This window comes from Electrona antarctica (assembly GCF_951216825.1).
Source record: "Electrona antarctica genome assembly, chromosome: 7".
Taxonomy (NCBI): domain Eukaryota; kingdom Metazoa; phylum Chordata; class Actinopteri; order Myctophiformes; family Myctophidae; genus Electrona; species Electrona antarctica.
Window position 1 is genome coordinate 28,927,989 of NC_136812.1, and position 27,336 is coordinate 28,955,324.

General features: G+C 42.5%; 1 protein-coding gene across 1 annotated transcript; it reads left to right on the forward strand.

Moving 5' to 3' along the window:
- The first annotated feature begins 172 nt into the window (after positions 1 to 172).
- Positions 173 to 25,373, forward strand: tie1 (tyrosine kinase with immunoglobulin-like and EGF-like domains 1). Its single transcript, XM_079506115.1, has 24 exons — positions 173 to 448; positions 1,919 to 2,215; positions 2,581 to 2,691; positions 3,693 to 3,848; positions 4,373 to 4,504; positions 4,836 to 4,976; positions 5,209 to 5,337; positions 5,576 to 5,721; positions 7,051 to 7,195; positions 8,240 to 8,398; positions 8,763 to 8,903; positions 10,017 to 10,319; positions 11,318 to 11,608; positions 13,841 to 14,034; positions 14,988 to 15,134; positions 15,239 to 15,302; positions 15,578 to 15,688; positions 17,210 to 17,400; positions 18,138 to 18,251; positions 18,964 to 19,034; positions 20,982 to 21,022; positions 21,469 to 21,565; positions 21,874 to 21,973; positions 24,500 to 25,373. The coding sequence occupies exons 1-24, from the start codon at positions 403 to 405 to the stop codon at positions 24,569 to 24,571; spliced, it is 3,399 nt and encodes a 1,132-aa protein (XP_079362241.1). The 5' UTR covers positions 173 to 402; the 3' UTR covers positions 24,572 to 25,373.
- Positions 25,374 to 27,336: the final 1,963 nt, after the last annotated feature.

The window sequence follows — 27,336 nt, forward strand, 5'->3', positions numbered from 1 at the left end:
CAATTTAGCTAATATGACACTTTTGGCACCAGTGCGCACAGCGCAGCTCTGGTGTGCCAGCAGCGCAGCAGCGCTATGTTTCCTTGTGACGCTCTTCCTTCCTTTCCCACCCAGAGAGACCCATGAGTTTACCACACGAGTTCAACTCTCAGATTTGACTGAGTGAGGACGTGAAACTAACGGGAATATTACAGTCTCACTCTCCACCGAAGACACCTTGAAGGGAGTTTTGAATTTATTCAATCTACCTTTATGTCTAAAGTATGCGTCAGGCTATGAACGCGCGCTGCTCCGTGGCACGCAGCGTCACCTCGGGGGATATAAATGATATCTACCTGTAACTGAAGAAGCGGCTGCTGACGTTTAGTGACACGTTCTTCCCTAAAGAGGATTACAAATACCATGGGGATCTTGTGTTTGTATTTATTCTGCTGTATTTGTTTGACAGGTAAGGGGACGGTTTTCCTCATTAGGCTGTTTTGCTAAAGATCGCTGTAGGCCTAAATAGTAGACTTAATTTACGATAAAAAAAAAAGAATAATCTTGTATTAAATATTATAAGTGATTTAATTTGTTCTATTATTATTATTATTATTATTATTAGTAGTAGTAGTAGTAGTAGTAGTAGTAGTATTATTATTATTTTGCTAAAGTCTACAAACTTCAGCTTGAGTTTTGGAATGTGACTGTGTGAAGTCTGTGAACCCTTGGGGAGAACAGGAGCTCATCCCTGTTTCCTGCCATTGTTCTGTGGATATGGACCTCAGTTAAGGGAGGGGGAATGTTGAACTTTTCTTTGCTATTTAACTCTCAGAATCTTTCTGTAAAGCTCTGTGTGCATGTGAAGTAATGCTTTCACGCTCACGCATAAGGGAAATGTAATCATTCAATCTATACCAAAATCTGATTCTGTAAAGAGGTCATTGAGTTCATTGTTAATTGTGGAGATGACCAGCACACATATGCTACATAATAACTTATACTGTGTGGAGAACTTTTCTTTTGTTTGTTAAACCTCAACATAGACACATTCAGGCGTTCAAAAAAGCTTGTGTTAATGGCATGCACATGGGGGTGTTGATGTCATATTACATTAGATTTACATCATCAATCCGCTGAAACTCTTTTCACCTATCACCTGTGTGAGCCAAGTTTATAGTTGTGATTGTGCAACAACACTAGATTGTGCAACAACACTAGCTTTTGGATTGAGACTGGCATTACAGACATTGAAGGCCCCAGTGAATATTTCAATACAATATCATGCTGTAGCAAGTGATATGATCTCAAAACATCTTAGGACCTCATTTATTACAATTATCATTATAATTCCTTTTCATGTTGTTTTAATGCGTGTATATAAATCATACCAGGAGCCAGGACTGGATAGACAAAACGACCAGAGAATTATAGATTTAACCATGTGTGACACAGAAATTGTTCCATATTTGGCTTACAAGGATATCCCTTTGTCGTGTGGGTCTAAAAACAGTTTTGGTTCATGTGTGTACAGTATGTTGACCTGCTATTTCCAATACAATATCTACAACAACAAAAATATATATATATATATACAATAGTTTAACTTGTTATGACAAGCTTCATTATACAATGACTTGTATGGTTGGTTAGCGACAAAGTCGCAACGTTTCAAGATAGTAGTATGAGGTTTCAAACGTTTCATAAATTATGGATCTGGACTGAAAGCTGGTTCTATGGTTCATTTGGAGTAAAGAAGTCTAATGTCAAGAGTGCATGTATGATTTTATGAGCCTAGAGGCCCATGTGACATCCATCCAGTTTGTTTCCAGGTCTGATAAACAAATAATCCATGCCACGAATGTAGTCAAACTGCTGAAATAACAACGGGGTAGCAAGCTGTATATCCTGACCGATTATCTCAAATGTTATCCTACAGATGCTGTGACGGACTTGACCATGATCTCAACAGCAGAAGCGACCAGCACTAATAATTTTAAAATCTCCTGCATCACCGGGGAGCGCAATCCAGCCCATATTGACCTGGACATCAAGAGAGACAACAAAATCCTCCTTTTTCCTAGGAAACCAAGTTTCAAGGTGCAGAGGCCCAGGACCAAAGAGGTGGTGGCTCAAGAATTCAGTGACCTGGAGAACATTGGGATCTATTACTGTGAAGCCAGTCAGGACACTGACCCTCTTGACAAAGTCACAATGATTAACAACTTTGGCAGAGGTACAGTACTACTGACATCATCACCATTGTCATCATCATAACCACTATTTAAATTCCTAGTACAATAGAGGGTATGCATGCCGTGACATCATAATCCTACCCGGAAGTTATGCGGGAACATGTAGTACTGGCAAAAACAATCTTTCTGGCCTTGACAGCCCATACAATCAAACAGAAAAATCTGATAGCAATAAACAACTCAATTTGCCACTGGATTTGCCACTCACTTTGCGCTCTATTGAGGGCATGCCATAATGGTGATGATGATGATGCAAGAATAGAATCAGTGAGCTATACTTGTATTATGTGTTGTATTCAGTTGTCCTGTATACCTTGTCCTGAATGTGTACCTGTGTTCCTTGCAGCGAGTTTTGTCCCTACCCACCTCACCATGACTGTGAATAAAGGTGAGACAGTTCACCTCAGTATGCAGCTCCTCAGCACCCAGAAGAGAGATGTGACCTGGAAGTACAACGGTGAGTCAGCTTGATATGGCCTGCAATAGGGCTGAAATGGGAGTGAAGTGTGGATGTGAGACAAATGGATGTGACGAAGAGCTGAGCTTCTGCTGCTTTACCACTCTTCTGCAAGCAGACATTATACCGATATGTATGATTGTCTCAGAAGGAGGAGAGGACACTGGAGCAGCACGGACATTTTAAGCCTTTTTATTAGGTGCTAGTACAAGAAAACGACTAACGTTTCGACCTATGCAGTCTTCATCAGAGTCATAAGTGGCAGCATTTACCATTTATGGTGCTAAATGGTAAATAGCAACTTAGCAAACAGCTGTTCTCAGTGACGACTCACTGAATAGGAGGTGCTTGCTGTCTTTAAAAGGCCGTCCGGGGGCCACCCGTTCACAGTCCTATGAGCGCGGTCGGTGCATAGACGCCTGCACGGCCAGGGTTTGTAAAGAAATCAAGCACTCCCCTTCCCTAGTTCAGCTACAGAGATGCAGGATCACTGTAACGCACCTGGGATTGATATAAACTGATTTAAGGTGTAGATTATCGTGAGATTTAGCATGTGGTCTAATCAGAACCCAGCCAATCAGAATCAAGTATTGGGACTAACTTTGCGACGAAATATAAAGAAATCTCAAGAAGGGGAAGTGCACCGGATTGTCTGGTTGAGTCATTATTATTAGGACATTTTACCAGTAGTAGTCAACGGTTGAGAAACAGTGGGATGTATACACATGGGATGCATAGCAAGTGTTAACTTACAAAAGCACTAATCTTAGCTCATATCCCCACCCAACACAATAGTGGTCCCCAGGTTGATTCTAAGTCAGGGTGGTGGTCCCTGGTTCACAATCAGTGAACCAGGGACGGGCAGTGTCGGTAGGCCAATCAGAGGCAGGCGGGGCGTTACCATGTCTATGCTCGGACGTAGAAAGAATATACGCCTTGGCCAACCATGTCAGGATGACAGACAACAGTCAGTTGAGTCATCTCATGTGTCCTGTGTGCAGGAAACTACTTCTACATGACTCACTGGAACGACGTGAACAACAGCACCGCGGTGCTCACTGTGGAGGATGCAGCGTATGCCAACCAGGGCATCTACAGTGCCAGCTATGTGGGAGACAGTCCCTTGCAGGGCGCCTGGATGAGGCTCATTGTCCGAGGTATTTTTAGGTCACAGGGAAACAGACACACACATACGTATGGCCTTGGGCACATGTGAAGGTACAATCCACCTCCCCAAACCAGTGGCTGAAAGTAACCAAATACATTTACTCATTTACTCATACATAGTACAATTTCAAGGTACAGACACACACACGCACGCACGAACACACGCACACACACTCACACACAATCTGTTGTACATAGAATATACTGTATAGTTGTTTACACAAAGTTAGGTGTCAGCTACTGGGAAAATAAAGGCTGTTGGTCTATACAATATACCAAGATTATTATGCACATGTACATTTGACGATGCTCTATTTTATTCTCTTTTTGCTCTTTTTTAGCACCCTTTCTTTTCTTTGAACCTTTTTACGATTTTTTATATTATTATGTTGTTATTATCTATGCTGCTGCATTGTCCAAAGGAAGCCAAACCAAACTGAGTATTACTCTTACACCTGTACACATGAAGTAACAACAAAATGCAACCTTGAACCTTGGTGTGTATTCTTTGCAGACTGCCCCAGTAAGAAATGGGGTCCTTACTGTGACAAGGATTGTCCCGAGTGTCTGAACGGGGGTGTCTGTCATGACACAGATGGAGACTGCATCTGTCCACCAGGGTTCATGGGAACGCGCTGTGAAACAGGTTAGGAAGTGTGTGTGTGTGTGTGTGTGTGTGTGTGTGTGTGTGTGTGTGTGTGTGTGTGTGTGTGTGTGTGTGTGTGTGTGTGTGTGTGTGTGTGTGTGTGTGTGTGCGCGTGCGTGCATGTGTAGTTATTACAGTCATGTCAGCAATGCAATCAGTGCAGTCAATTTCATGAGCAGCACAGGGTGGTGGATTAGCATGTCTGAGATAAACAGTGACAGGCTGTGTATGTTTGCATCTGTAGTCATATTTGTTGGAATGAAACCATGCATTTTCAATCATTTATGCGATACAGTTTGCACTAAATCTTGCTTTCTCCGACTTCACACAGCCTGCAGAGAGGGAATGTTTGGTCGTAACTGCCAGGAGTCATGTGGCTCACAGCTGGAATGTAGGGGGCTTCAATTCTGCTTCCCAGACCCCTATGGCTGCTCTTGTGCCAGTGGCTGGTTTGGGAGTCGCTGTGAAAAAGGTTAGATCTTCTCTTCCTGTATACAAGTACCGCGTACCTGCATATCTCAATATGGAATTAATTAGAGGACTATGCTTTCATGGACAAATACACCAATTTCTTTCTAAATACTCATCCATCGTTCATTTCAACAACTATCGTTCTTGTGTACTGATTATGTTTTGCCATGGTTAAGTATAATATAATGTCACCTTACAGTATGTCTATTAATCTCTCTGTACGTTTTTGTCAGCCTGTCATAATGACCTGTATGGGCCAGACTGCAGACTGAGCTGCCAATGTAAGAACGGAGGAGTGTGTAATCGCTTCAGTGGCTGCCATTGTCCTACAGGATGGAGGGGTCAACACTGTGAGAAGTCAGGTAGCCTACAGATCACGTTATTTATCGCCCCTCTTGTCATCTTCATCTGCCCTCTGATGTCTTCCATTTGTTTAACCACTTAAACCTGATATACAGTACTTAGTTTACCGGAGTCCCCCAGGGGTCTAGTATTACTAGGCCTACCTTTTCCACTCTACACTAAATATCTTCGAAGGTTCAACCCAGAAAAGGGTTCATGTGGGTAATATTGTGTCCCAACCATCTTCCCATGTTTCAGACCGTGCACCTCAGATCCTAGACATGGCGAGTAGTTTGGAGTGGAACCTGAACTCCAGCCCACGGATCTTGTGCTCGGCCACAGGCAACCCCCTTCCCAGCCACACCAGCATCGAGCTGCGTAAGCTGGACAGCACTGTGCTCAAGGTAGGTGGAGGTAAATGTGTTTTTGGTGAGTCTATGTTTTGAGGAAGTCAACAGCACAGTGTGCTGAGCGGATAAGACTTGCACTGTAGTAGCATCGTAGTAGTATGGATCTTGGTGACATGTCCAATGTTTGTTATTATTCTATTCTTTCTTGTTGATATTAGAATGAAAAATGTATAAATATTTCCAGTCCAAGCATCAATCACAGGAACAAATGACATTTGTGTGAGGACATTGTTCTTTAGTCTCTCTGTGATTAGTTTTGTCTAAATACAGAGACAATGATTAAATTCAATTCATTTCAAGTTTATTATAATGCCAAATCACAACAAGTTGTCTAGAGCGTTGTCCCTCATGCTCTGAGCAAGCACTTCTTTCAACAGTGGCCAGGGAAAAGTCCCCTTTAGCAGGATGAAACCTGAGGCAGAACCAGGTTCTAGTGTGGGTGGCCATCTGCCTCGACTGTGTAATTGATTCTGAACATGCCTGTTTAACAAAAGATGGGAACAGCCTGCTCAGTAAAAGAAGTCGAACAATCTGAGTTATTATAAACATGTCCCAAATTCTTCAAGTCTGTTTTCAATTGGGCACTTGGGTGGCGCAGGATTAAAGCCTGCCCACCACCGTGGAGACTCCACTGCGGTGCCCCCGGCTTGGCCAGGTGTCCATAAGAACATAATTGGCCATGTCTATTGAAGGGAAGCTGGACAGGGTCCACAGCAGACAGCAGTCTGCACTAACTCCTACAGGTCAGTTAGGGTGCCTATCAGTGGGGTGTGGAACTAGGAGAAATGGCGTGTACCTCTGCACGCATCACGTTCGCCTGAATTATGCATAATTTGCGGCGTCAAACTCCTCTCTGTCAGGTGAAAAGAAATGTGTTTCTTAGGATCCACATGGGAATGACATATCTATGATGGATTACTATTTTGGGGAATTTGGGAAAGGTTTCAGCCCGATCAGAGGCACATTGACATCCATTATGAAATTAAAGTTACCGTAAGTATTTGGGAAAGTATAAAACATACAGTAGGCCTATGTGACACAAATAGTGGAGATACTTCTGTGGTCTACTGGCAGTGGCACAAGAATGATGGGTTTGCGACATTAGCTCCAGACACACAGAGAGACACGCATTCTTTATAGACAGCAAGACTCTTGTAGATCCACATCGTAAAAAAGTTGTGTCTGTTTTCAATAATTTGTATTCATTATCATGTAATAAGGATGATAATTTGAACTATCTTTGACATTTGTTTGGAATTCTGTCATAGAAACATCATGGCGTTAACCATGTAATATGTTCTGTGCATTGTGTACTTTTATCAGGCTTCTCGCACTACTATGGATTCCAATAAGAGCACAGCTCAGTTTGAGATCCCCCGTCTCAATGCTGAGCATGGAGGGCTTTGGGAGTGCAGGGTCTCAACCAATGGAGGCCAAGACTCCCGCAAATTCAACCTCACTGTCAAAGGTCTGTGTGTGTGTGTGTGTGTGTGTGTGTGTGTGTGTGTGTGTGTGTGTGTGTGTGTGTGTGTGTGTGTGTGTGTGTGTGTGTGTGTGTGTGTGGCACTAGCCCCTTAGATAGCACTTTATGTAGACTTAGATAGTATTTTAAATATAGCACGTTATATAGACTTAGATAGTATTTTAAACAAACTTATAGCATGTTACGTATAGACAGCACTAGAATTGCATTTTTATGTAGTCATATCACTTTATAGTACACATGTATAATATATAATATAGTATAGTATGTATAGTTTACATAGATACTCCACTGTTACGTTCTTAGCTTACGCATGTTTCATGATAACTACTTTTATATATGTGATGTATGCCATGCTTTTTGTTATTGCTTAAAGTCGCTCTGGATTAAGAGCGTCTGCTAAATGCCTAAATTGTAAATTGTAAATTGTGTGTGTGCGTGCGTGCGTGCGTGCGTGCATGCGTGCGTGCGTGCGTGCGTGCGTGCGTGCGTGCGTGCGTCTGCTAAATGCCTAAATTGTAAATTGTGTGCGTGCGTGCGTGCGTGCGTGCGTGCGGGCGTGTCGTAAAGTAAAAGCCCCTTGAAATTGTACTTGAGTAAATATGCTGAGTTACATTCCTCCACTGGTTTGGGGAGGTGGATTGTACCATCATGTGTGCACAAGGCCACACGTATGTGTGTGTTTCCGTTTGTGAATATTTGACATCAAACTATTCATACTGTATAGCAGATTCATACAGGTTGATGTTTTTATATGTTTGTGGCTTCTTCTGGCTAATTAAATCGCACAGAAAACAAACAAAAAAACAGTCCCGTTGTTGAAGGACCTCTTTAGTCACTGCCGAAATCCCAAACCCCCACCCTCCCCCTCATGTCCTGCATTCTCCATTTATCCTTTGTGCGGCAGGATTTCCTAGCAGCTCCTCTTGGGGGGCAAAAAACAAAGCAGCAAAGTATGAAGCAGAAAAACATACGAAAAGCCCATTATGAAATGACAAGTCAATCATGTTTCCCCCTGCGCCGCTCCAGAACCCCCCGTGCCCACCACTCCTCCCAAGCTACTGGAGAAGAGGAGTAAACAGCTGGTGGTGATGCCAGTGGACTCCTATCGAGGAGACGGTCCTATCATCTCCACCAAGCTCCTCTATAAGCCTATGGAGAATGGAGACTCCTGGTCCTCTATCATAGGTGAGTAGGACACCGTTTACCACTTAAACCCTATTTCTCTATTGTGGGAATGTCATAATAGGTGAACATTTGGTGAAACATTTTCAGCGAGGAGATTTGGTGTGGAGGCTAAAAAGTAGGGGACCAAACATAGGACTCCGGTCAACCAAGTATATAGGGTTTAAAATAATTGGTTAAATGCAAATTGCACAGCAGCACGTTTTGTATAAGAACCAGTCCTGTTATTTCCTAAATTATCCATTATAATATCATGAATAAATTAATGAATACATATTTCCATATAGTTTTATACATAAATAGTCTGCAAAGAACTTTTCTTGCTTGGTATACTAATACTAATCAAAAGCTCACCCTTTCATGGCAGTCTACAGCGATAGAGAGCCCATCACACTCATGAATCTGAAGCCATCAACACGCTACCATGTCCGCGTTCAGTTGAGCCGTCCAGGGGAGGGGGGAGAGGGGGCCCCAGGCCCAGAAGCCATCATGGACACAGACTGTCCCGGTAAGAATGAACTATGTATATAATGAATTGCATTTTTATAGCGCTTTTCCAAGTGCTCAAAGCGCTTTACAATACAGTTACCAGTCTCAGCTGTCCAGCCAGTTTACCATTCCACATATTGGCATATTCACACTTCATAGAAACATTGCCTGTCGTCTCGTCGTCTCTCCTCCTGGGTAGTGTTCATAACAGATGTGTTGACAACCCACAGGCTGGAGAGGATATTGAGAAGAAAGCTAGGGGATTTATTTGTGGTCAGAGCAGGTTGGGTTGGATCAAAATGAAAGACATGAATATATTCCGTTGGGCAAACATGACAATTCAACTACATGGTCTTAGTCACGTCAGTCACGGAATCATACAGCCAGGGGGTTGTATGTGGTGGTGATTGTGTTGCAAAGGGACAGGGTGGGGGAGAAAAAGCAAGATTAAAATTTAAACTGACAGGAATCTGGGTGATTGTGAAACAGCTCACACTGCATGTGTTTGATTAGTTTGCCCAAAGCAAGATTGTTGTGGGCAAGATTATGTGGTTCACTGTCGTGAAATAATTTCATAAGACAGATTGTTTTAAACAAAAATCATCAGAACTTTATTTTGGAATGACAGTCACAACACAGGAGTTTGAAGGAACAATGGCTTCTAGTCTTTCATTAGTTGGCACATAAGATGAGAGAATATTCACATGGAATAAGACAAATTGTGTCACACAATTCACAATTCTGTATTACAGACAGCCAATACAATGTCTAACTGTAAAAGCTATGCACTTAAACAGATCAGGTGGGGGAAAAAGGCTAAAAATAACTGTGATACTCAAACAGGGGTCCGGGGACCTCAAGGGGCCTGCAACCTGAGGTCCTGTAACTCAGAGTGTACAAATGGACTCTTACGGGTCAATTTGTACACTCTCAGAGTTAGGAATTTAATAGTAAGATTGGGATCCCAGAGATAGAAAATTGTATCAAATGGGGGTCTATGGCTTCATGCATATCACAGTGGGGGACAGGGGTCTTTGAAATTAAGATGTTTGAGAATTTCTGTGATAAGGAAATAAAAAGGGAGCTGTGCTATAGATCTCATCTGCTGACTGAGTGTTCTGTGTTGTCGCAGAGCCACATGTTCGACCTGAGATTGACATCAGCTCCTGGGAAGGGCGCAATGCAACCGTGCGCTGGCGATTACCTGGCAACAGTGGTGTGGGTGCGAGCACAGCCACTGGCTTTTTAGTGCAACTTTTTGGTCTGTCGCCCTCCGGGGAGAAATTAAGGGAGGAGACAACCCTGCTCAATGTGCTATCCACCAAGTTCCACAACCTGGACTACCAGAGAGACTACACTGTGGTGGTACGCCTCATCAACTGTGGCAGCCAGGGCCCCGCCTCCAAGCCATACCACTTCCGCATCAACAGCCAGGGTAACTAAGAGACACTCTTATTGGTTAAAAAGATAAAGATCCGTGACAAAGATCCTGCAGTTATCTATAGCGGCCCCCTACATTTCAGGAAGCCACTAGTTTCCCCATTTTGGGATTGTCATAATAGGCAGGGACTCGGGAAGGCATTTATAGCAATTTTTGTTTCTTTTTTTCCAGACAATGGTGTAAAAATGAGTTGTAGCGCAGCATGCAGCGCACGCACGCACGCACGCACGCACGCACGCACGCACGCACGCACGCACGCACGCACGCACGCACGCACACACACACACACACACACACACACACACACACACACACACATTTTACAGTTACTCTCTGTATTATACAGCCTCTGTATTTTTCAAATCACAGAGGCAGAGACAGTCAATGACACACGACACGCACACATTTTAACACCCCACTGTGCACGGCGGCAGAAGCAGCAACAGCAATAAACAATAATGTATATGCCTTACCTGTATTTGGGAGAAAGTGCCTTCCCTTTCCCCATGAATGTACAGTATCCAACCGAGCAATAGTTTATTAAATGAGTTTGCAACATGGTCTCCAGCTCAAATGTGAACAGAGGTGCAACCATTAACAGGTTCCTCAGTTCCTGTGTCATGCAGTACGTGTGTGTGTGTGTGTGTGTGTGTGTGTGTGTGTGTGTGTGTGTGTGTGTGTGTGTGTGTGTGTGTGTGTGTGCGTGTGCGTGTGCGTGTGTGTGTGTACATAGAGAAAAGAGAAAGGGTGAGTGTGAATTAAGTAAGAGGTTAGCATTTTCTACATTAACAGGCATGTGGCTGTTGTTTTTGTTTTATTTAGTTTACTGTATCGCCTCCCACAGTGACAACCACATGCATATTTGCATAATGAATGGTATATGTACTGTCAGTAAGGCTTTGTGACCATGTGAACTCAGAATGGTTGGTTTGCAGATCGATACTGTAGTTAAAGAATTATCATTTCAACTGTAATATCCACCTGTCTTCTAGGCCCATCGTCTCCACGCAATGTCCAGGCCGAGACCTTATCTGTGGCATCGGTGAAGGTGAAGTGGCAGGTCCCTGAGGACCCCAACGGTGGCATCGTCAAGTATGTGATTGAATACCAGCCAGTGGGCCAGGGAACCCCCCACCACTGGGTGGACACAGACGACGGGAACAAGACCAGTAAGGACGTCACTGCACTCAACGGGAGCACACTCTACCAGTTCCGTGTGCGTGCATTCTCCAAAGTCCCCGGAGAGTGGAGCAAGTTTGTTAAAGCTACGACCCATGGAGATGGTTAGTAGGGGTTTTTGAGTTTCCTCGTCCTGCATTTTCTAAATCCTGTCATAGGCCTACCTACCAGCAGAGTTTTAGAAAGCACGTAAAAAGTAGCACTATCTGAGAAGATAATGTTATAGTAAAATAGATTATTTATAAAATACTAGATAAAATAGGACTACAAATTAAACAGAGTTAAAAAAAAAAAATAATAATAATAATAATTGAAAGCGAGGGAATCAATAAACAGCTATCCAATCAACCCGGACTAGGCTAGGCCCGGACGGCTAGGGCACTTAGCCTGACAGTGTGTCGCGGGTTCTACTCCTAATCCTGACCTTTACTGTGTGTACATTTCCTGTCAGTCTACTGTCATCTATCAATAAAGCCCCCCCTCCCATCTATTCAAAATAGCAGCATAATACAGGAGCCAGTATGAGGACATACATTTTATGATTACAATCTCTTGTCAAATTCAAAGCAAGGCACAGAGTCACTTCTGCTTCCTGTTTTGATGTGGGTAGATGCTAGGAAGAACAGTGTGACAATGGCAACTACAGTCAATATTGTTATGCTCAAGACTCAATGTCTACTTGAATCAATTCCTCCCCAGTGATTAATTGTTTGGTCACCTAGTTCCACACGCAGGCCTGCTCCACAGGCGCACCACGCTGTATTGACCAATGCACTGCTTGGTGCCTGCATCTGTATCTGTAGTGACAGGAGGCATCCTTGTGATCACCCCTTTAGAAAATATTAGTCTTGTTCCTGCATGGACTTTAGGCTGACCTTGACCATGGCACCCCCCCCCCCCACACACACACACACACACACACACATACACACACACAGGGAAGGAGACTTCCTCTAAATAATCACTCATCCATATCCCACATCCTGTTTATCGCCACTTCCTTTGCCGCTTTCTTACTTTCTCACACGATCTTTCGCTCACCTCCCTAGTCCCTACCCTATAGCCAAATTCCAATACCCAAAATCTTGGCCACTCGCTCACTCCCACTCGGTCACTCGGGGTCATTCCAGCTTGACCCGGAAATGGTTAACGTTCCAATTGTTAATGTGCTCCATCGAGGAGGCAAGTGGAGTCGAGTGGAGGAGCCGAGTGGGCTCTCCGAGAGTGCATACAGTGAGTGTACATCAGGTGCAGGCTCGATGATGTTTTTTGTCTCCTCGCGGCGGATGTCCGCACACGTGATGCGGCTGACCCAACACACACATGCACGCACGCACACACACACACACACACACACACACACACACACACATTAAACTAAAAAGCATTGCTGTTTGTTGAAGAGACACATTTTCGCTGAAGAGCTTCAGAATGATAAAGTAGCCTATCTATAGCCTACATGAGAAAGTGAAAGGACCACAACAAGCCACTGGCTTGTATGATATAAAGCATAATAAAAGCAGGCTATATAAATGCGCACTTCATCTGCCTCAAAAGCTAGTTAATTTATCTCTGTACATGCCTGAATGCACAGACTGCTATGAATGACGGCACACAAATGTATTTATTTATGTGGACTGAACTGAATATGTAAGTCAGAGAGAATTCCTGTTAGTGTTATTTGCAAAGCAGCGGTACCGTACGTGTTGCGGGACTCGGAGGAGGAGGGGGGGGATTTATACAAGCAAAAAGGAACGCGGGCTGCGGGCAGGTCAGGAATTCCCTTCAGCGTTCATAATCATATAATATATAAGTTTGCGCATCCTGGCGCAATTCACTATTTCAGGAATAAATAGCTGTGCACATGTTATTGTATACCTATAGATATAACGATGTGACGATGTGGCCAAAACTGGCCATACACAGATGTATTGTCTCATCCACTGCTCTGGTTCCAGTGATCCAGCTGTGTGACACAGTGACATTCCACTTTTGCTTTGGCAATCTAAACGTATGTTTTTCCATGCCAATAAAGCCCTTTGAATTGAATTGAATTGATACACGTCATAAGTGATCACGGAATGTGCCGTCGCTTTGAAATGACATCGTAGTACATTCCGATTCTAGAGGCAAATTCACTCCACCACTCTGTCCTCGCATCGAATCCTCCTCCTCGCTGGGGGCAGAGCTAAGGACCGAGTGGAGGACGCGAGGAGAGTGAGCGAGTGTAAAAGTTGCGGTATTGGAATTTGGCTTATGTCTCTATGTCCCTTTATTCCACTCTATTCTATCACTCACCATCCCAATTCCACCCTCTCTGTCACCATCTACTGTAGGCCTCCAGAGTTTCACCCCGACCACCCAGGGTGTGGGTAAAGGGCCCAGTGGGGAGGATTACCAGCTTCTGGTGGCAGTGGTGGGCTCAGTGACCGTAACCTGCATGACAATCCTGCTGGCTCTCCTGGGCCTCTTCTGCATACGAAAGACCCTGCTCAATCGCCGGAGGACATTCACCTACCAGTCTGGATCGGTGAGATCCTTCAGTGTTTGTACTGGCTATTTTTGGAAAGATCAGATGGCCACATTTTATTTAGGGACAAATCTCCCACCGGATCAAAAACTGTTAGGAGAAGGCGCACTCTACTCAGGGGGAGTCTTGAAGAGTAGCCTCAATAGCTGGGTGCAGATTCTTGAAGATACATAGACAACACAAAGCTGCAGTTTATCTAGAGGAACGGACGCGTTTTGGCACGTTGGTCACATTTTATTTGTAACATAACCACTTAAACCCTATATACTTAGTTGAACTGAGTCCCCCAGGGGTCTATACTAGGTCCCCTCCTTTTCTCCCTATACATCAAGTAGCTTTGCCGAAAATAGCCAAAATACTGCTTGTAGATCTACTATTTTCACGGAGTGTTTAATTTTGTGGAATGTTCTCAATTCTGGCCTTTGATATGGACAGAATTGATAAGAGAATGCGAGTACTATAGTCAAACTTAAAGTACTGTAATTACTACCGATTGCACGGTTCAGAAGAGTTCTTTCCAAGCATGACAAGAATCAGCACCACTCATTGGCATTTCAGCCTTCCTGACCTCAGCACAGTCTACACTGAGGATGGGAGAAGCACATTTGCATTCTGTCCATGCCTATCTAAATAAAAGATACCAGGCAGGGAAGGCTTCCCAAACCATTCCATGCAAAGGACCCCCAAATAGCCATAGCCTCTGGTTGCGGCTACCTTGTTGTAAAATGGAAAAAATATATAACAAAATAATAACAAAACATGCCCCTACATGCCCCCTGGGTAGCTGGGCCTTGGCACCAAAGTGGGTCACTGCCACGGCCCCCACTTTGAAAACGTATGCCCTAGGGACTTTTCTGTGATTCTTTTTTTTTTACCAGGGTATAATCACTTTTTCTGTGTATGAATACGTTTTTTGCAGACAACTAAAGTACCGGTATGTGTTCTATCCCCAGGGCGAAGAGACCATCCTGCAGTTTAACTCAGGGACCCTGACACTAACACGGAGACCAAAGCCCACCACAGAACCCCTCACCTACCCCATCCTGGAGTGGGACGACATTAAATTTGAGGATGTCATTGGAGAGGGAAATTTTGGCCAGGTGTTTTTACAGTATTTATGCATTTTCATATTTGTGTTAGGGACATACTCATGTCGGCGGTTGAATGTTGTACACAACCAGGCTAACGGCAGCTTTATGTACAGGTAATTAAAGCCATGATCAAGAAGGATGGTAACAAGATGAGTGCTGCCATCAAGATGCTGAAAGGTGATTTGCATACATGTAAACAAACACTTAACACACTAACATAAGCACCAGTATAAACATGAAAGACATCCACCCACACCCAAATAAAACACACATGTGAAATTTCAATTTCAAAGGAAAAAAGTTAAGCTGCTTTGCTTATTATTAACTGTGTGTGTGTGTGTGTGTGTGTGTGTGTGTGTGTGTGTGTGTGTGTGTGTGTGTGTGTGTGTGTGTGTGTGTGTGTGTGTGTGTGCGTGCGTGCGTGCGTGCGTGCGCACGCATTTTACTTGCAGAGTTTGCCTCAGAGAATGATCATCGAGACTTTGCAGGGGAGCTGGAGGTGCTGTGTAAACTAGGCCACCATCCCAACATCATCAACCTTATTGGGGCCTGTGAGAACAGAGGTGAGTGGGTGACACCTAGTGGACTCTATGTACACAAGCATGCATTTGTCTGACAACTTGTGGTGGTCTTTAAGCCAGTGTACTGTATACGGGCAATATTGTTTATAGTTGTTGTCAAAGTCTGTTGATAGACATATATGCATTCATATTAGCGTTGAAAGACTATTACCCAACAAGAAGTACAAAAAAAAAAAGAAAAAAAAAAAGAAAGACTATTACCACTACCACTCTCATTTTTGCTGTGCCACTGCTCCTAATAGGGCAATGCAGAGGATTCATTTCAGTTGTGTGCAAAAAGGTACTTGACAAAAATACCACTACTACAAAAGCTGGACATAATACTAATATAATAATAATAATAGTCATTGAGCCATGACATGAGTCATGGTGACATGAGCATGACAACGTGGTCATACGATAAGTCAAGATATTTACTCATAGACTGTACATTATGTTAACTCATTCATTCAGAACCCCAGTGCAGATGCAAAGTAATAGAAAGTATAGTGTCAGAATATAAGTAGATTAATTATTGTTTTCGTTTTTATTCTCATCTACCTTAGTGTGGTTCTTACTTACTCTCACCCAGTACCTCTCGTGTTGCCTAGCAACATCTGATGCTTTTTATGCGGAATAATTGAATTGTCCATGTTTGTTCATGTACTGTAGTATTGATAACATGTTTGTTCATGTACTGTAGTATTGATAACATATGAGAGAGGAAGTTTCACATGGAATGTCCATTAGTGAGGAAATTGCTAAACCAAATCAGCCTTGAGAAATTACACACCAGACGAATTCAATGCATCCGGCTGTCTGTCTCAACTCCCAAGTAGAACTTGACGTGCTGTGTGCTGCTCTTGACCTCTTAAATTAACTGAGGTCTGATTCTGCGGTTTATGTTGAACTCTTCATGCAATAATGAATATAAAGCATGAACTTGAATAAGTGTGCCACCATGCTCTGGGTTCTTGTGCTGCATGGTCCTCATTAATGCATCCACTTCTAAAGCTAGAATGCTTTAAAAAAAATCTTACCTCAGCAGAGCTCAGCTATGAAAACAAATCACACTACAAAAAAGTTCAGAATTAGTTGTTAAGACTCCCCTTGGCTTAGACCTTTTTATTGTTGTCATTTTTGGAACTCTTGTTTAAAAAGGTAGTTGGGCTCTTCCAAATCTTTGACATGTTATGAATGGCCATTTAAACTCATCTAACTTTGAGTAGCTACTCTCTCCACTCTACCCTGGAGCAATTTCCATAGCCCCATGCCACAAGCTCTTTTAGCTCTGAACCATTCTCTCATTTACAGAATAGCCTTTATACTTTTTCAACTCCCAGATTCTTTGAAGTTAAAGTTATGCTGAAGTATTTTCGGCACAAATTAAAGTTGACTGAAAATAGACGATCTTTAAGCTCACAACCCGGCCGTTTTTGCTGCCTGACAAAGTATACCGGTACATCAGCCTTTAAGTATGTCTATAATCATTATCTCCCTGTTCTCATTTTTGTCTTTCTGTAGGTTACCTCTACATAGCCATCGAATATGCTCCTTATGGCAACCTTTTAGACTTTCTGAGGAAGAGTCGTGTGTTGGAGACGGACCCGGCCTTTGCCAAGGAACATGGAACAGCCTCTACTCTCACCTCCCAGCAGCTGCTGCAGTTTGCTGTGGACGTAGCCACAGGGATGCATTACCTTAGTGACAAACAGGTACAGTAGGAAGAGAAGGACAGCGTAGCTGTTTGAGGTGACGGTTGTTTGTCGGTTGGTTTTGTTTTTGTTATTTTTCAATTCCTTGGGTTATTATTACGTAACTTCCCATATAGGCCCCTGTCTGTTTGGAGGTCATCTCTCAGGAATAGATTCCGAGCTATTGAATCTGTCGGCAGGGGCATTCAGAGTGTATATACATTTGATTGTTGTTAGTGGGAAATGGGAATGAAAACATAGGCGCCGTTGTTTTTTTTTGCTTTGGAGGTAGTCCAACACTTTCTTTTTGTATACATAGTTTTTCATTGGGGACAGTTAAGCAGCACATCTGACAAGAAAATCTTTGCACATAGTCACCCATTTTTTTCTTTTTTAAAAACATCACAAAGCATCACAGAAACACAAACAACGTACACCCCCCAACACTTTCAATAGGTTGCATTAAATATCAATAGTAGCAGTTAGCAGTTGAAATGATAGTTGGGAGAAAGTCCCAGAAAGTATCCAGAAATACAAATGCTCAAGTAAAGTACAGATTCCGAAAAACGGTGGTTTATTTATACTGTGGTACTGTGGTAGTTGCCCTTTCATGTGGCCTTAGTTTCTGCATTCTATATTAAGAGGGTGTTTTTGTGTTCAAACCTTTTTATAAGGTGAGTTAGGATCTGTTTATGTGAATGACTCATGCATGAAGTGTAATATTTTTCCAACTTCTCCCCCTACCCTCCTCTCTTCAGTTCATCCACAGGGACCTGGCAGCCAGGAATGTTCTCGTAGGAGACAACCTTGTGGCAAAGATAGCAGACTTCGGTCTGTCCCGTGGAGAGGAGGTTTATGTTAAGAAGACCATGGTGAGTGTTACCGAAGCGTTAGACTGTAAAAACTTACTGGAGTTTGGAAAATGGAACTTCCTTTTACTGCCTTCAGAGGGCACTAGCTGTTCACAAGATGTGTGTTACAACATCCTTTTACTGCCTTCAGAGGGCACTAGCTGTTCACAAGATGTGTGTTACAACATCCTTTTACTGCCTTCAGAGGGCACTAGCTGTTCACAAGATGTGTGTTACAACATCCTTTTACTGCCTTCAGAGGGCACTAGCTGTTCACAAGATGTGTGTTACAACAGCAAGTGGTACTTTATTTATTATACTGGTAGATGCATGACCTCATGGCTATCACTGGTCATTGTAAACATGGGCTTATAACTTGTTCAAAATTGTTAGGCTAATATTTAAACTACCTCAATGCTAACTTGGAAATGGGGAAAATAAATAATGTGCATAAATACACATGCAAAAGCCCTTTGATTCATTGTATTAAAGTTACTTTAGAAAGTAAGTAAATATTCTTCGATAGCATTTTAGGTTTGGGGGTGCTCAATGTAAGCCATGGAGATACCATGGAATACTCTGAATCTGACCTTTAACAGCCTTTAACATGAATCAAATTGATGTACATTCTCTGAGTTAAATTAACTGAGGACTTTACTGTGTATATTTAGTCCAGCAGTGTATTAAAAAGCATGAATTGGAGAAGATAATGTATGATTTTTTGCCTCACAAGGGGAGGCTACCAGTGCGCTGGATGGCCATCGAGTCCCTGAACTACAGTGTGTATACAACCAAGAGTGACGTGTGAGTATTACCACTAACACCTAGCTCTCATCTAAGACAGAATAATAGCGAGTGTGAGGCAGACACATGTGGGGCCTGCTAGCGTCAGAGCCAAGAGTTCGTACAAATTATGATCAAAACCAACTGGGCATGCAGGTCATGAGTTTCAAATGTAGTCCTACACCTGCCATGTTGGGGACAAAACAACAGGTGTTGAATAGGTGTGGTGAAAACAGGTGAACCTTCTGCAAAAATATCAGATCTACAAGCTCATTTGTAGATTGGCCATTTTCTGAGAAGGAACTTGGTGTAGGTGGAAAAAATGAGGGGGGCAAGGATAGAGCACTGTGGGACCCCGGCCATCGAACTACAGTACATAGGGCTTATGTGATTAAGGAAAGTGATTAAGGAAAAACCAAAAGTGATGAGTTATTAGAGCAGGTGCGCTTCCTCTGTTTGTCTCCTTGGTTGTGGTGCTCAGCTACAGTCAGTACCAAGTATAAAAACCAGCAAAGAAATAGTAATAACGAATATAATTATTTACTGCCTTATGATGGTGATCACTTTATACAACAAAGTATGACTTAACATGTTCGGGCCAGCATAGATTATGCTCTGATACTACTTTATTTAGTACTGAAAAAGTGACATTGGGGAACAACATCTTAGACTATTCATGTCATAAACTGAGCTGCAACACTAAAACACTGAGTCCTGTGTCCCAAGCGGTTTGAAAACACCACACAGAACTATTTCCTCTCATTTCCTGTTCGCTGTTCTCCAACCCTCTTAGTATTGTTAACTCAGCCCCCCCCGTCCCCCGTCCCCGTCCACACACACACGCACGCACGCACGCACGCACGCACGCACACACACTCACACACGCACGCACGCGCACACACACACACACACACACACACACACACACACACACACACACGTCATGTTTTCATAATAAAAGCGACATAGTGCCTGTCCACTGCTCAAGAAAACAACAAATCATACCCCCCCCCCCATCCCCCTGTCAACTGACAAAAGTAGGGGCTGCGGAGCTGATAAGCACAACCAGGAAACCCAGTGTACAACTTAGCAGAGTTAGACGTTGGCCTGTCAATCAGAACCTATTAAATACACAGCGTTGAATACTAAGTAGTAAGTACACGTTAGAGGACAACTAACAGAAGGAGGGTAAAGACTTTGTGTTAAGGCCAGAGCGACAGAGAAGTAAATACTAGAGAGAGAGAGAGAGAGAGAGAGAGAGAGAGAGAGAGAGAGAGAGAGAGAGAGAGAGGTATAATGTAATTGATTAAAATATTTTTTATGGTAGAGTACATGTTAATACACTATATTGTAACTAGCACTGCAGTGGTTGGAGGTGTTTTCCCTACTCTTCCAAATTTAGACCCTACTGGTTGACAAAGTAGCCTGAAGCTCATAAGTGCAATATCACTCCCAGCTTATACGTAGCTGTGGGGTAGAAATGTGGTCGCTCATTTGAGAGATGGCCTGGATTTGAATCCTGGGTAAAGCATGCAAATCATCAATTGCATGCATTACAATTTATTACATTATGCTTTATTTGCATAATATTACATTATTACTTTATTATGTTACGTGCCGTTATCAGTTGCTACATCACCTCGCATGATCTCCGATACACAATATAGTGGTGTTGAACCTTAACACTTGTGCTTCACATGAATTTTCTGGCCAATCAGTTGACAATGGAAGAAAGAAAAAAAAATTGTTGTAAATTACTTTCAAGAGGTTTCTCTTAAAGCGTAAGAAAGTGTGTTTACTTTATTGCCTCAGTGTCACCTTGGAGGCCTTCCATATCAATAAAGCCTGATACACAATATCTGTTTTACAATCGTAGCATCTGTTGCCAAAGTATAAATCAGGGTTAAGGCCTTTTAGTGGCATGTCTCTCAATCTAACACTTCTCTATCTTCCGTTCTGTTCTCTCAGGTGGTCTTTTGGAGTTCTTCTGTGGGAGATTGTAAGCTTAGGTAAGCTGGCAACACTGCAGGCCAAATACGATCTATTGCCACTGAAGACAAATTTACACAAAAAAGGCTTAATTCTTCTGTCAACTATTATACTGTATTTGACAAACAATTCTCATAGGATTCTTGATATTGAGATACATCACGATAGGCTAGTTAGATTCTCTTAATTCTCTTAATTTGATTCACCAGCTAAGAGCTATTATTTATGCATTGCATGCATAGACAAAAGAAAAAGCAGACGCGTCCTACATTATGTATTATCAATAACAATAACTATGTGAATGCTACCAATGATGTTGGTGGGGAAGTTATTCATCACTATCATTGTAGTATAATGCATGTATAATGATGATGATATTGATAATATTGATTATATGATGATAACTGCTGACAGGCTAAGGCTAACCTTTGCTAATTGGGTCCTAATATTGTCCCTCTCCTCTAAGGCGGTACGCCGTATTGTGGGATGACCTGTGCTGAGCTTTATGAGAAACTGCCCCAAGGCTACAGGATGGAGCAGCCTAGAAACTGTGATGACGAGATGTAAGTAGATAGAGGGATGGATGGATGGATGGATGGATGGATGGATGGATGGATGGACGGTTGGATGGATGGATGGATGGATGGATGGATGGATGGATGGATGGATGGATGGATGGATGGATGGATGGACGGTTGGATGGATGGACGAGATGGACAGACAAACAAACAAAGATAGGTGGAGAGATCGGTGGATGGCTGTGAAAGCATACATCATCCTACATTTTATTTATTTTTTGCTAATGTGTATAGAAAATGTCAGAAATATTCTGATGTATTTGTCTACCTACTGTATGTACCTACCAATACAGCTATGAGTTGATGAGGCAGTGCTGGAGGGATCGACCCTATGAGAGACCCCCTTTCTCCCAGATCTCTGTTCAGCTCAACAGAATGCAGGAGGCCAGGAAGGTAAGACTACAACACACATTACTGACAGTGGTGGAAGAAATATTCATATTATTTTTACTTAATTAAAAGTAGCAATGTCCAGTTCAGTGGCTTTGTGGTTAGAGTGTCCGCCCTGAGATTGGGAGGTCGGGGCTCGATTCCCCAACCGGGTCATACCAAAAGACTATAAAAATGGGATCAATGCCTCTCTGCTTAGCACTCAGTATCAAGGGTTGGATTGTCCCTGCGACATACTAGCATCATCAGGGCCGGATTAACACCTCTGAGGGCCCCTGGTGGGCACTGAAGCTCGACAGCATTGTTGCTAGCTGGGTCTCAATTCGTCTGAAATCAACAAGAACGTGCAGTTTTTGATTTTTGGCATGATGTTAGGTATGGTTATAAGGTTTTCAAAAACCATCGCAAACGAGTTGGGCTCGCCCCCTAATGGTCTGTTTGCAATGAATCTAAAATTAAAGTATATATTTAAAAACCAAAATAATTGATAAAAGAGATTTTCCAATGGATTCTATTAGTATTGGGTATTGGGTATGCTAAAGAAATTGGTGGGAAATAACTTCTGGAAAGGCATCATTTGCAAGATGGCGTCCACGATGGCTGCCGCAAGCTTAAAAGGCCTATAAACTGGGATTTAATACATAAAAAATCATAACAATTATGCACTTGGTGACAAGTTTTAGATTTTTGGTATGGTGTTAGGTATGGGCATATGGTTTTCAAAAACCATCGCAAACGAGTTGGGCTCGCCCCCTAGTGGTCCTTTTGCAATGAATCTTATGTTAAATAGGCCAGCATTGGATTCATTGCAAACAGCGAGCCCAACTTGTTTGCGATGGATTTTGAAAACATTATGCCCATACCTAACATCACGCCAAATATCTAAAACTTGTCAACAAGTGCATAATTGATATGACTTTTTACATATTAAATCCCAGCTTTATAGGCATTTTGCAGCTATCGTGGACGCAATCTTGAAAATGATGCCTTTGCAGAAGTTATTATTTCCTACATTTTTAGTATGTTATTTAGCATACCCAATACTAACAGAATCCATTGAATTTTTTCTTGTATCAATTATTATGGTTCTTAACCATATACTGGCCCATTTATTATTAGATTCATTGCAAACGAACCACTAGGGGGTGAGCCCAACTCGTTTGCGATGGTTTTTGAAAACCTTATGCCCATCCCTATAACACCATACCAAAAATCAAAAACTTGTCACCAAGTGCATAATTGTTATGATTTTTTATGTATTAAATCCCAGTTTATAGGCATTTTAAGCTCACTGCAGCCATCGTGGACGCCATCTTGAAAACGATGCCTTTCCAGAAGTTATTTTTCCCCAATTCTTGTGTATGTCATTTAGCATACCCAATACTAATAGAATCCATTGGAAAATCTCTTTTATCAATTATTTTGATTTGTAACCATATACTGACCCATTTAATATTAGATTGTAACCATACCTACCACCATACCAAAAATCAAAAACTTGTCACCAAGTGCACGATTTTAAAGAATTGTGACCCAGCTATGCTGCTTTACACACAATTGCACTTTTCAGCTGCCCTTCTCACCAACAATAAAACACTAATCTTTTTAGACACCATTTATTTCATTCGGATTAGCAGGGAAATTTTCTGTGGATAATAAAAAAAAAAAAAAAAAAAAAAGGGGCCCCTGGTGCCCAAGAGCCCCTGGGCACGTGCCCAAAGTGCCCATATGGTAGATCCGGCCCTGAGCATCATACCTGGGGGGTGTACTTGTACATCATGGCTGGGATATGTACGTGTACATCAAGCCGCTAAACTCTACACAGAAACAGGATATGCCCTATGGTAGCAATACTACAACAATATAAAAATACTTTGTTACAAGTGAAAGGCCTGTATTCAAAATGTTACTCGAGTAAAAGTACAAAAGTACTGGCATCAAAATATACTTACAGTACCAAATTTCCTTTTTTTTGGTAGGATATTTGTGGGGCTTTATTGCTAGATTAACAGTAAACTGACAGGAAATGGTGAGAGAGATGGGGTGATGACATGGGGGAGATGGAGTGGTGACACGCAGCAAAGGTCGTCGGGATCGGCATTTTGAACGCACAACACACCATCAGGCTGGATTACCAGCCTAGGTGCCCAGACGTACCAAACTTACTTGAGTAAATGTCCTTAATGTCTTTCCACCACAGCATACTGATGTGGCAAACTGCCTTTTATACAGGAGTATTGCATCAGTGGGTTGAAGTGCCTTCCTTATGCTGTAGGTACTCAATAACATGACATTTGATAAATCCCCTCCTGTTCCTGTCACTACCTGCCTTAAACTGTGCGATAAAGCTGAAATGCCCTAAAAGAAGCCGCTGAATTTTTCATCCAGTAATTGATACTTCAGATCAGTCCTGTATAATGACAAATGTCCTCACAAGCCAGAAGACATTATACAAAACACTTCTGGCCAAGAATTACTATTTATTATCTCTCATTTTGCTATTCCTAATTCATTTGGATTTCTTTCTAGGCTTATGTGAACATGGCGCTCTTCGAGAACTTCACGTACGCCGGTATAGACGCCACAGCTGAGGAGGCCTGACTACCAGCCCCCCCAGACCCTAGCATGCCATGTAGCTCACAGAGGAGGCTCCAAGCCGGGGCACCTCGTTATTGTCACCTGCCGACTGCTCCGCGTAGAGAGCGGAGGAGCAGGCGCTCTACCAAGGCCACTTGGCTATAGAGAGAGGACTGTGAAAGGACACTGAGAGGGTATTGAAGGGGAAGGGGGGAGTATGGAGAGATGGACTATCTCTGTACTTGATGTTACACAGATGTGACAAAAGCAACAGAGGGAATGGGAAGTGGCCAACCGAACTGCGCTACATGGCTTGCAGCAACACCACAGGGTCTGTGGGGTGTCAATGCTGGACTTGAATCTCCATCGTCCTAAATGGATGACGTTTGTGAATAACTAAGGAAGGATACATTCAGTATAACATTACTGCACACTCAAGACACAAAGCAGTGAAGATTGAACAGACTGAATATATACAAAATGTAGCACTTAAAAAAAGCTTTCACTGCCATGTGATGTGAATGTAACTATTGTATATATTGACTCTTTTTAACAGAGTGCACATATTGTAAATGTATCAATATTCTACCTAGACTTACACAAAGGTAACCATTGGAGATACCAATTTGTATATGCTTGTTGCACTTCTCCGCACTTCAGCCCCAACATTGTTTGGAGAATGCTGCAGCACTTAAGATATACAATTGTTTCATGGTTACCTCTGTAGTTTACCTTTAACATAATGCAACCTGTATCTCATTGTATGACATCAACTATATGACAATGTACAGTATGTTGGCTAACAGTTTCTCTTAAATAAAGTGTCTGGGTGGTGACTGGATTTGTTGTAAAGACAGAGACAATATGTTATCATGAAGGTGTTTTTAAAGACACTCTTCAGGTGAAGGTTTTGAAAGAGGACACAGTGAGAAACAGACAGAGGAAATGTGAACCCATGGCTCAGTGTGTTCAGCACTGGGCTGAGTAGAGTTTGTATGTCATTTAAGGGAAAATGTTGAAATATTTAAGATACATTTCTTAAACATTTTCTGACATACAAATCTGGTGCGTATGGACTTTTATCCTTGCATATGCTGTCTTAATTGCTTTCTCAGTATAATGTCACATAATACCGACCATGATGAAGTCCCCTGTATCCCCCCCACTACACCACTGACGGTAACATAATAATAACATGGTACCATGACAGGTCACATGTACAGTACACACCAACAAGTTGTTTGCCTGTGTAGATGTGTTCTTTTCGGCAAGCAACATCGTTGTACAACAGATAAACCAGTAAGACGCCCTGAAGGCGAGAAGTGACCTTGGTCGCGTGCACGCATACGCCTGGGTGACGGCAGACTGCTGGGCGAGCTTTGATCAACATATTGAATGAATTCTGTATTGGCCATATATGGAATTCATATATGGAGCGTGTCACGGGCGTGACGGACGGATGAACTGACTGACAGGTTTTGCAGGTTTTCATAGTAAACTGAGACCTACAGTCGCAAGTAGGCTTTAGCAGCCTTTCCAGACATGCTTCCACCTGTACAAACCCCATTCAACACTTACAAATCTAGCCAATCATCATCCCAATAAAAAGCACACAACTACACACAATTCAGAAACCAGTGTCTTAATTGTTACGTGTATGCATTACTGCATGCACTTCTGTTTTTCCTTCCCTGAACCGTTTTCTCTCTTTCCTCAAACCCAGATCCAGGTCCAGCATCAATCATTCCATTGGTCAAACCAGGCGGCCGACTTTTGAAAACATTTTTTTTTTATATTACTCCTCCAGATTCTGTCCGAAAATCCTGTAAATCGTTACACACTATCTCTATAGTCATGTGTTTAAGACGGATCTGTCCGATATTTCATATTCCATCCTAATTGGCTAACATTGGCTTTCAAAGTTTGCAGGACTGGCCCGTTTTGAACAAAAAGCCTCAAATCATGAACGCAGCGTGCAATTTACGTGAAATCTTTCACAGACTTTCCTACTAGGCTGAGGAATAAATCCCACCCTTTTCACATTGGCCTGTTATAGCGCCACCAACAGGTGAGTTTTTGCAAAACCCATTTTGAAACAAAATGCCTCAAATCATCCGATTGCCATCCAAGGCGTAAGAAGAAATGGCACCCTTTTTACATTGGCCTATTATAGCGCCACCAGGAGGCCACAACCTGACCTGCCCTGGTGGAGACCTGTGCCCCGAGGGGCACTTTATCTAGTTATGAAGTCTCTGGTGTCCTTGAGGTTGACAGGTGTCACGATATCACGGGGGTCCCATTGACCGCCCAACATAATTCAAAAATATCAAACCAACGGTTCCGTTACTAGCGGACCGTTAGAGACTGCCCCATAATCTCAGTTCCCAGAAGTTTTTGTCAGCTCAGGCATACAAACGGGAGGGGCGAGAAACAGCTGCTACAAGACACTTCATCCCAACACATTCCCAAATTAAAAACTATTCAAACGACTATAAAACAACAGTAGGCTAAGTGAGCTGAGTTGGGATGTGCAGAGATAATTTGAGGAGTCCGTTGCTGGCAAATTTATTTTTTGAGGGGCGCTAGCCCTTCCTATGCACATCTTTGTGTGTAGTTGTGTTTGCAGCACAGAATGTGACAATTTGAATGAGTGTGATTTTTACATTTCTAGACATATCATTTGGAGGAATATTTAATTTGAAACTAGAAAAAGTGCCCTTCTGGGCACATGTCTCCACCAGGAGGATAGGACTGTGTGAGATGTTTGGCTAAATGTTTAGGATTAATAT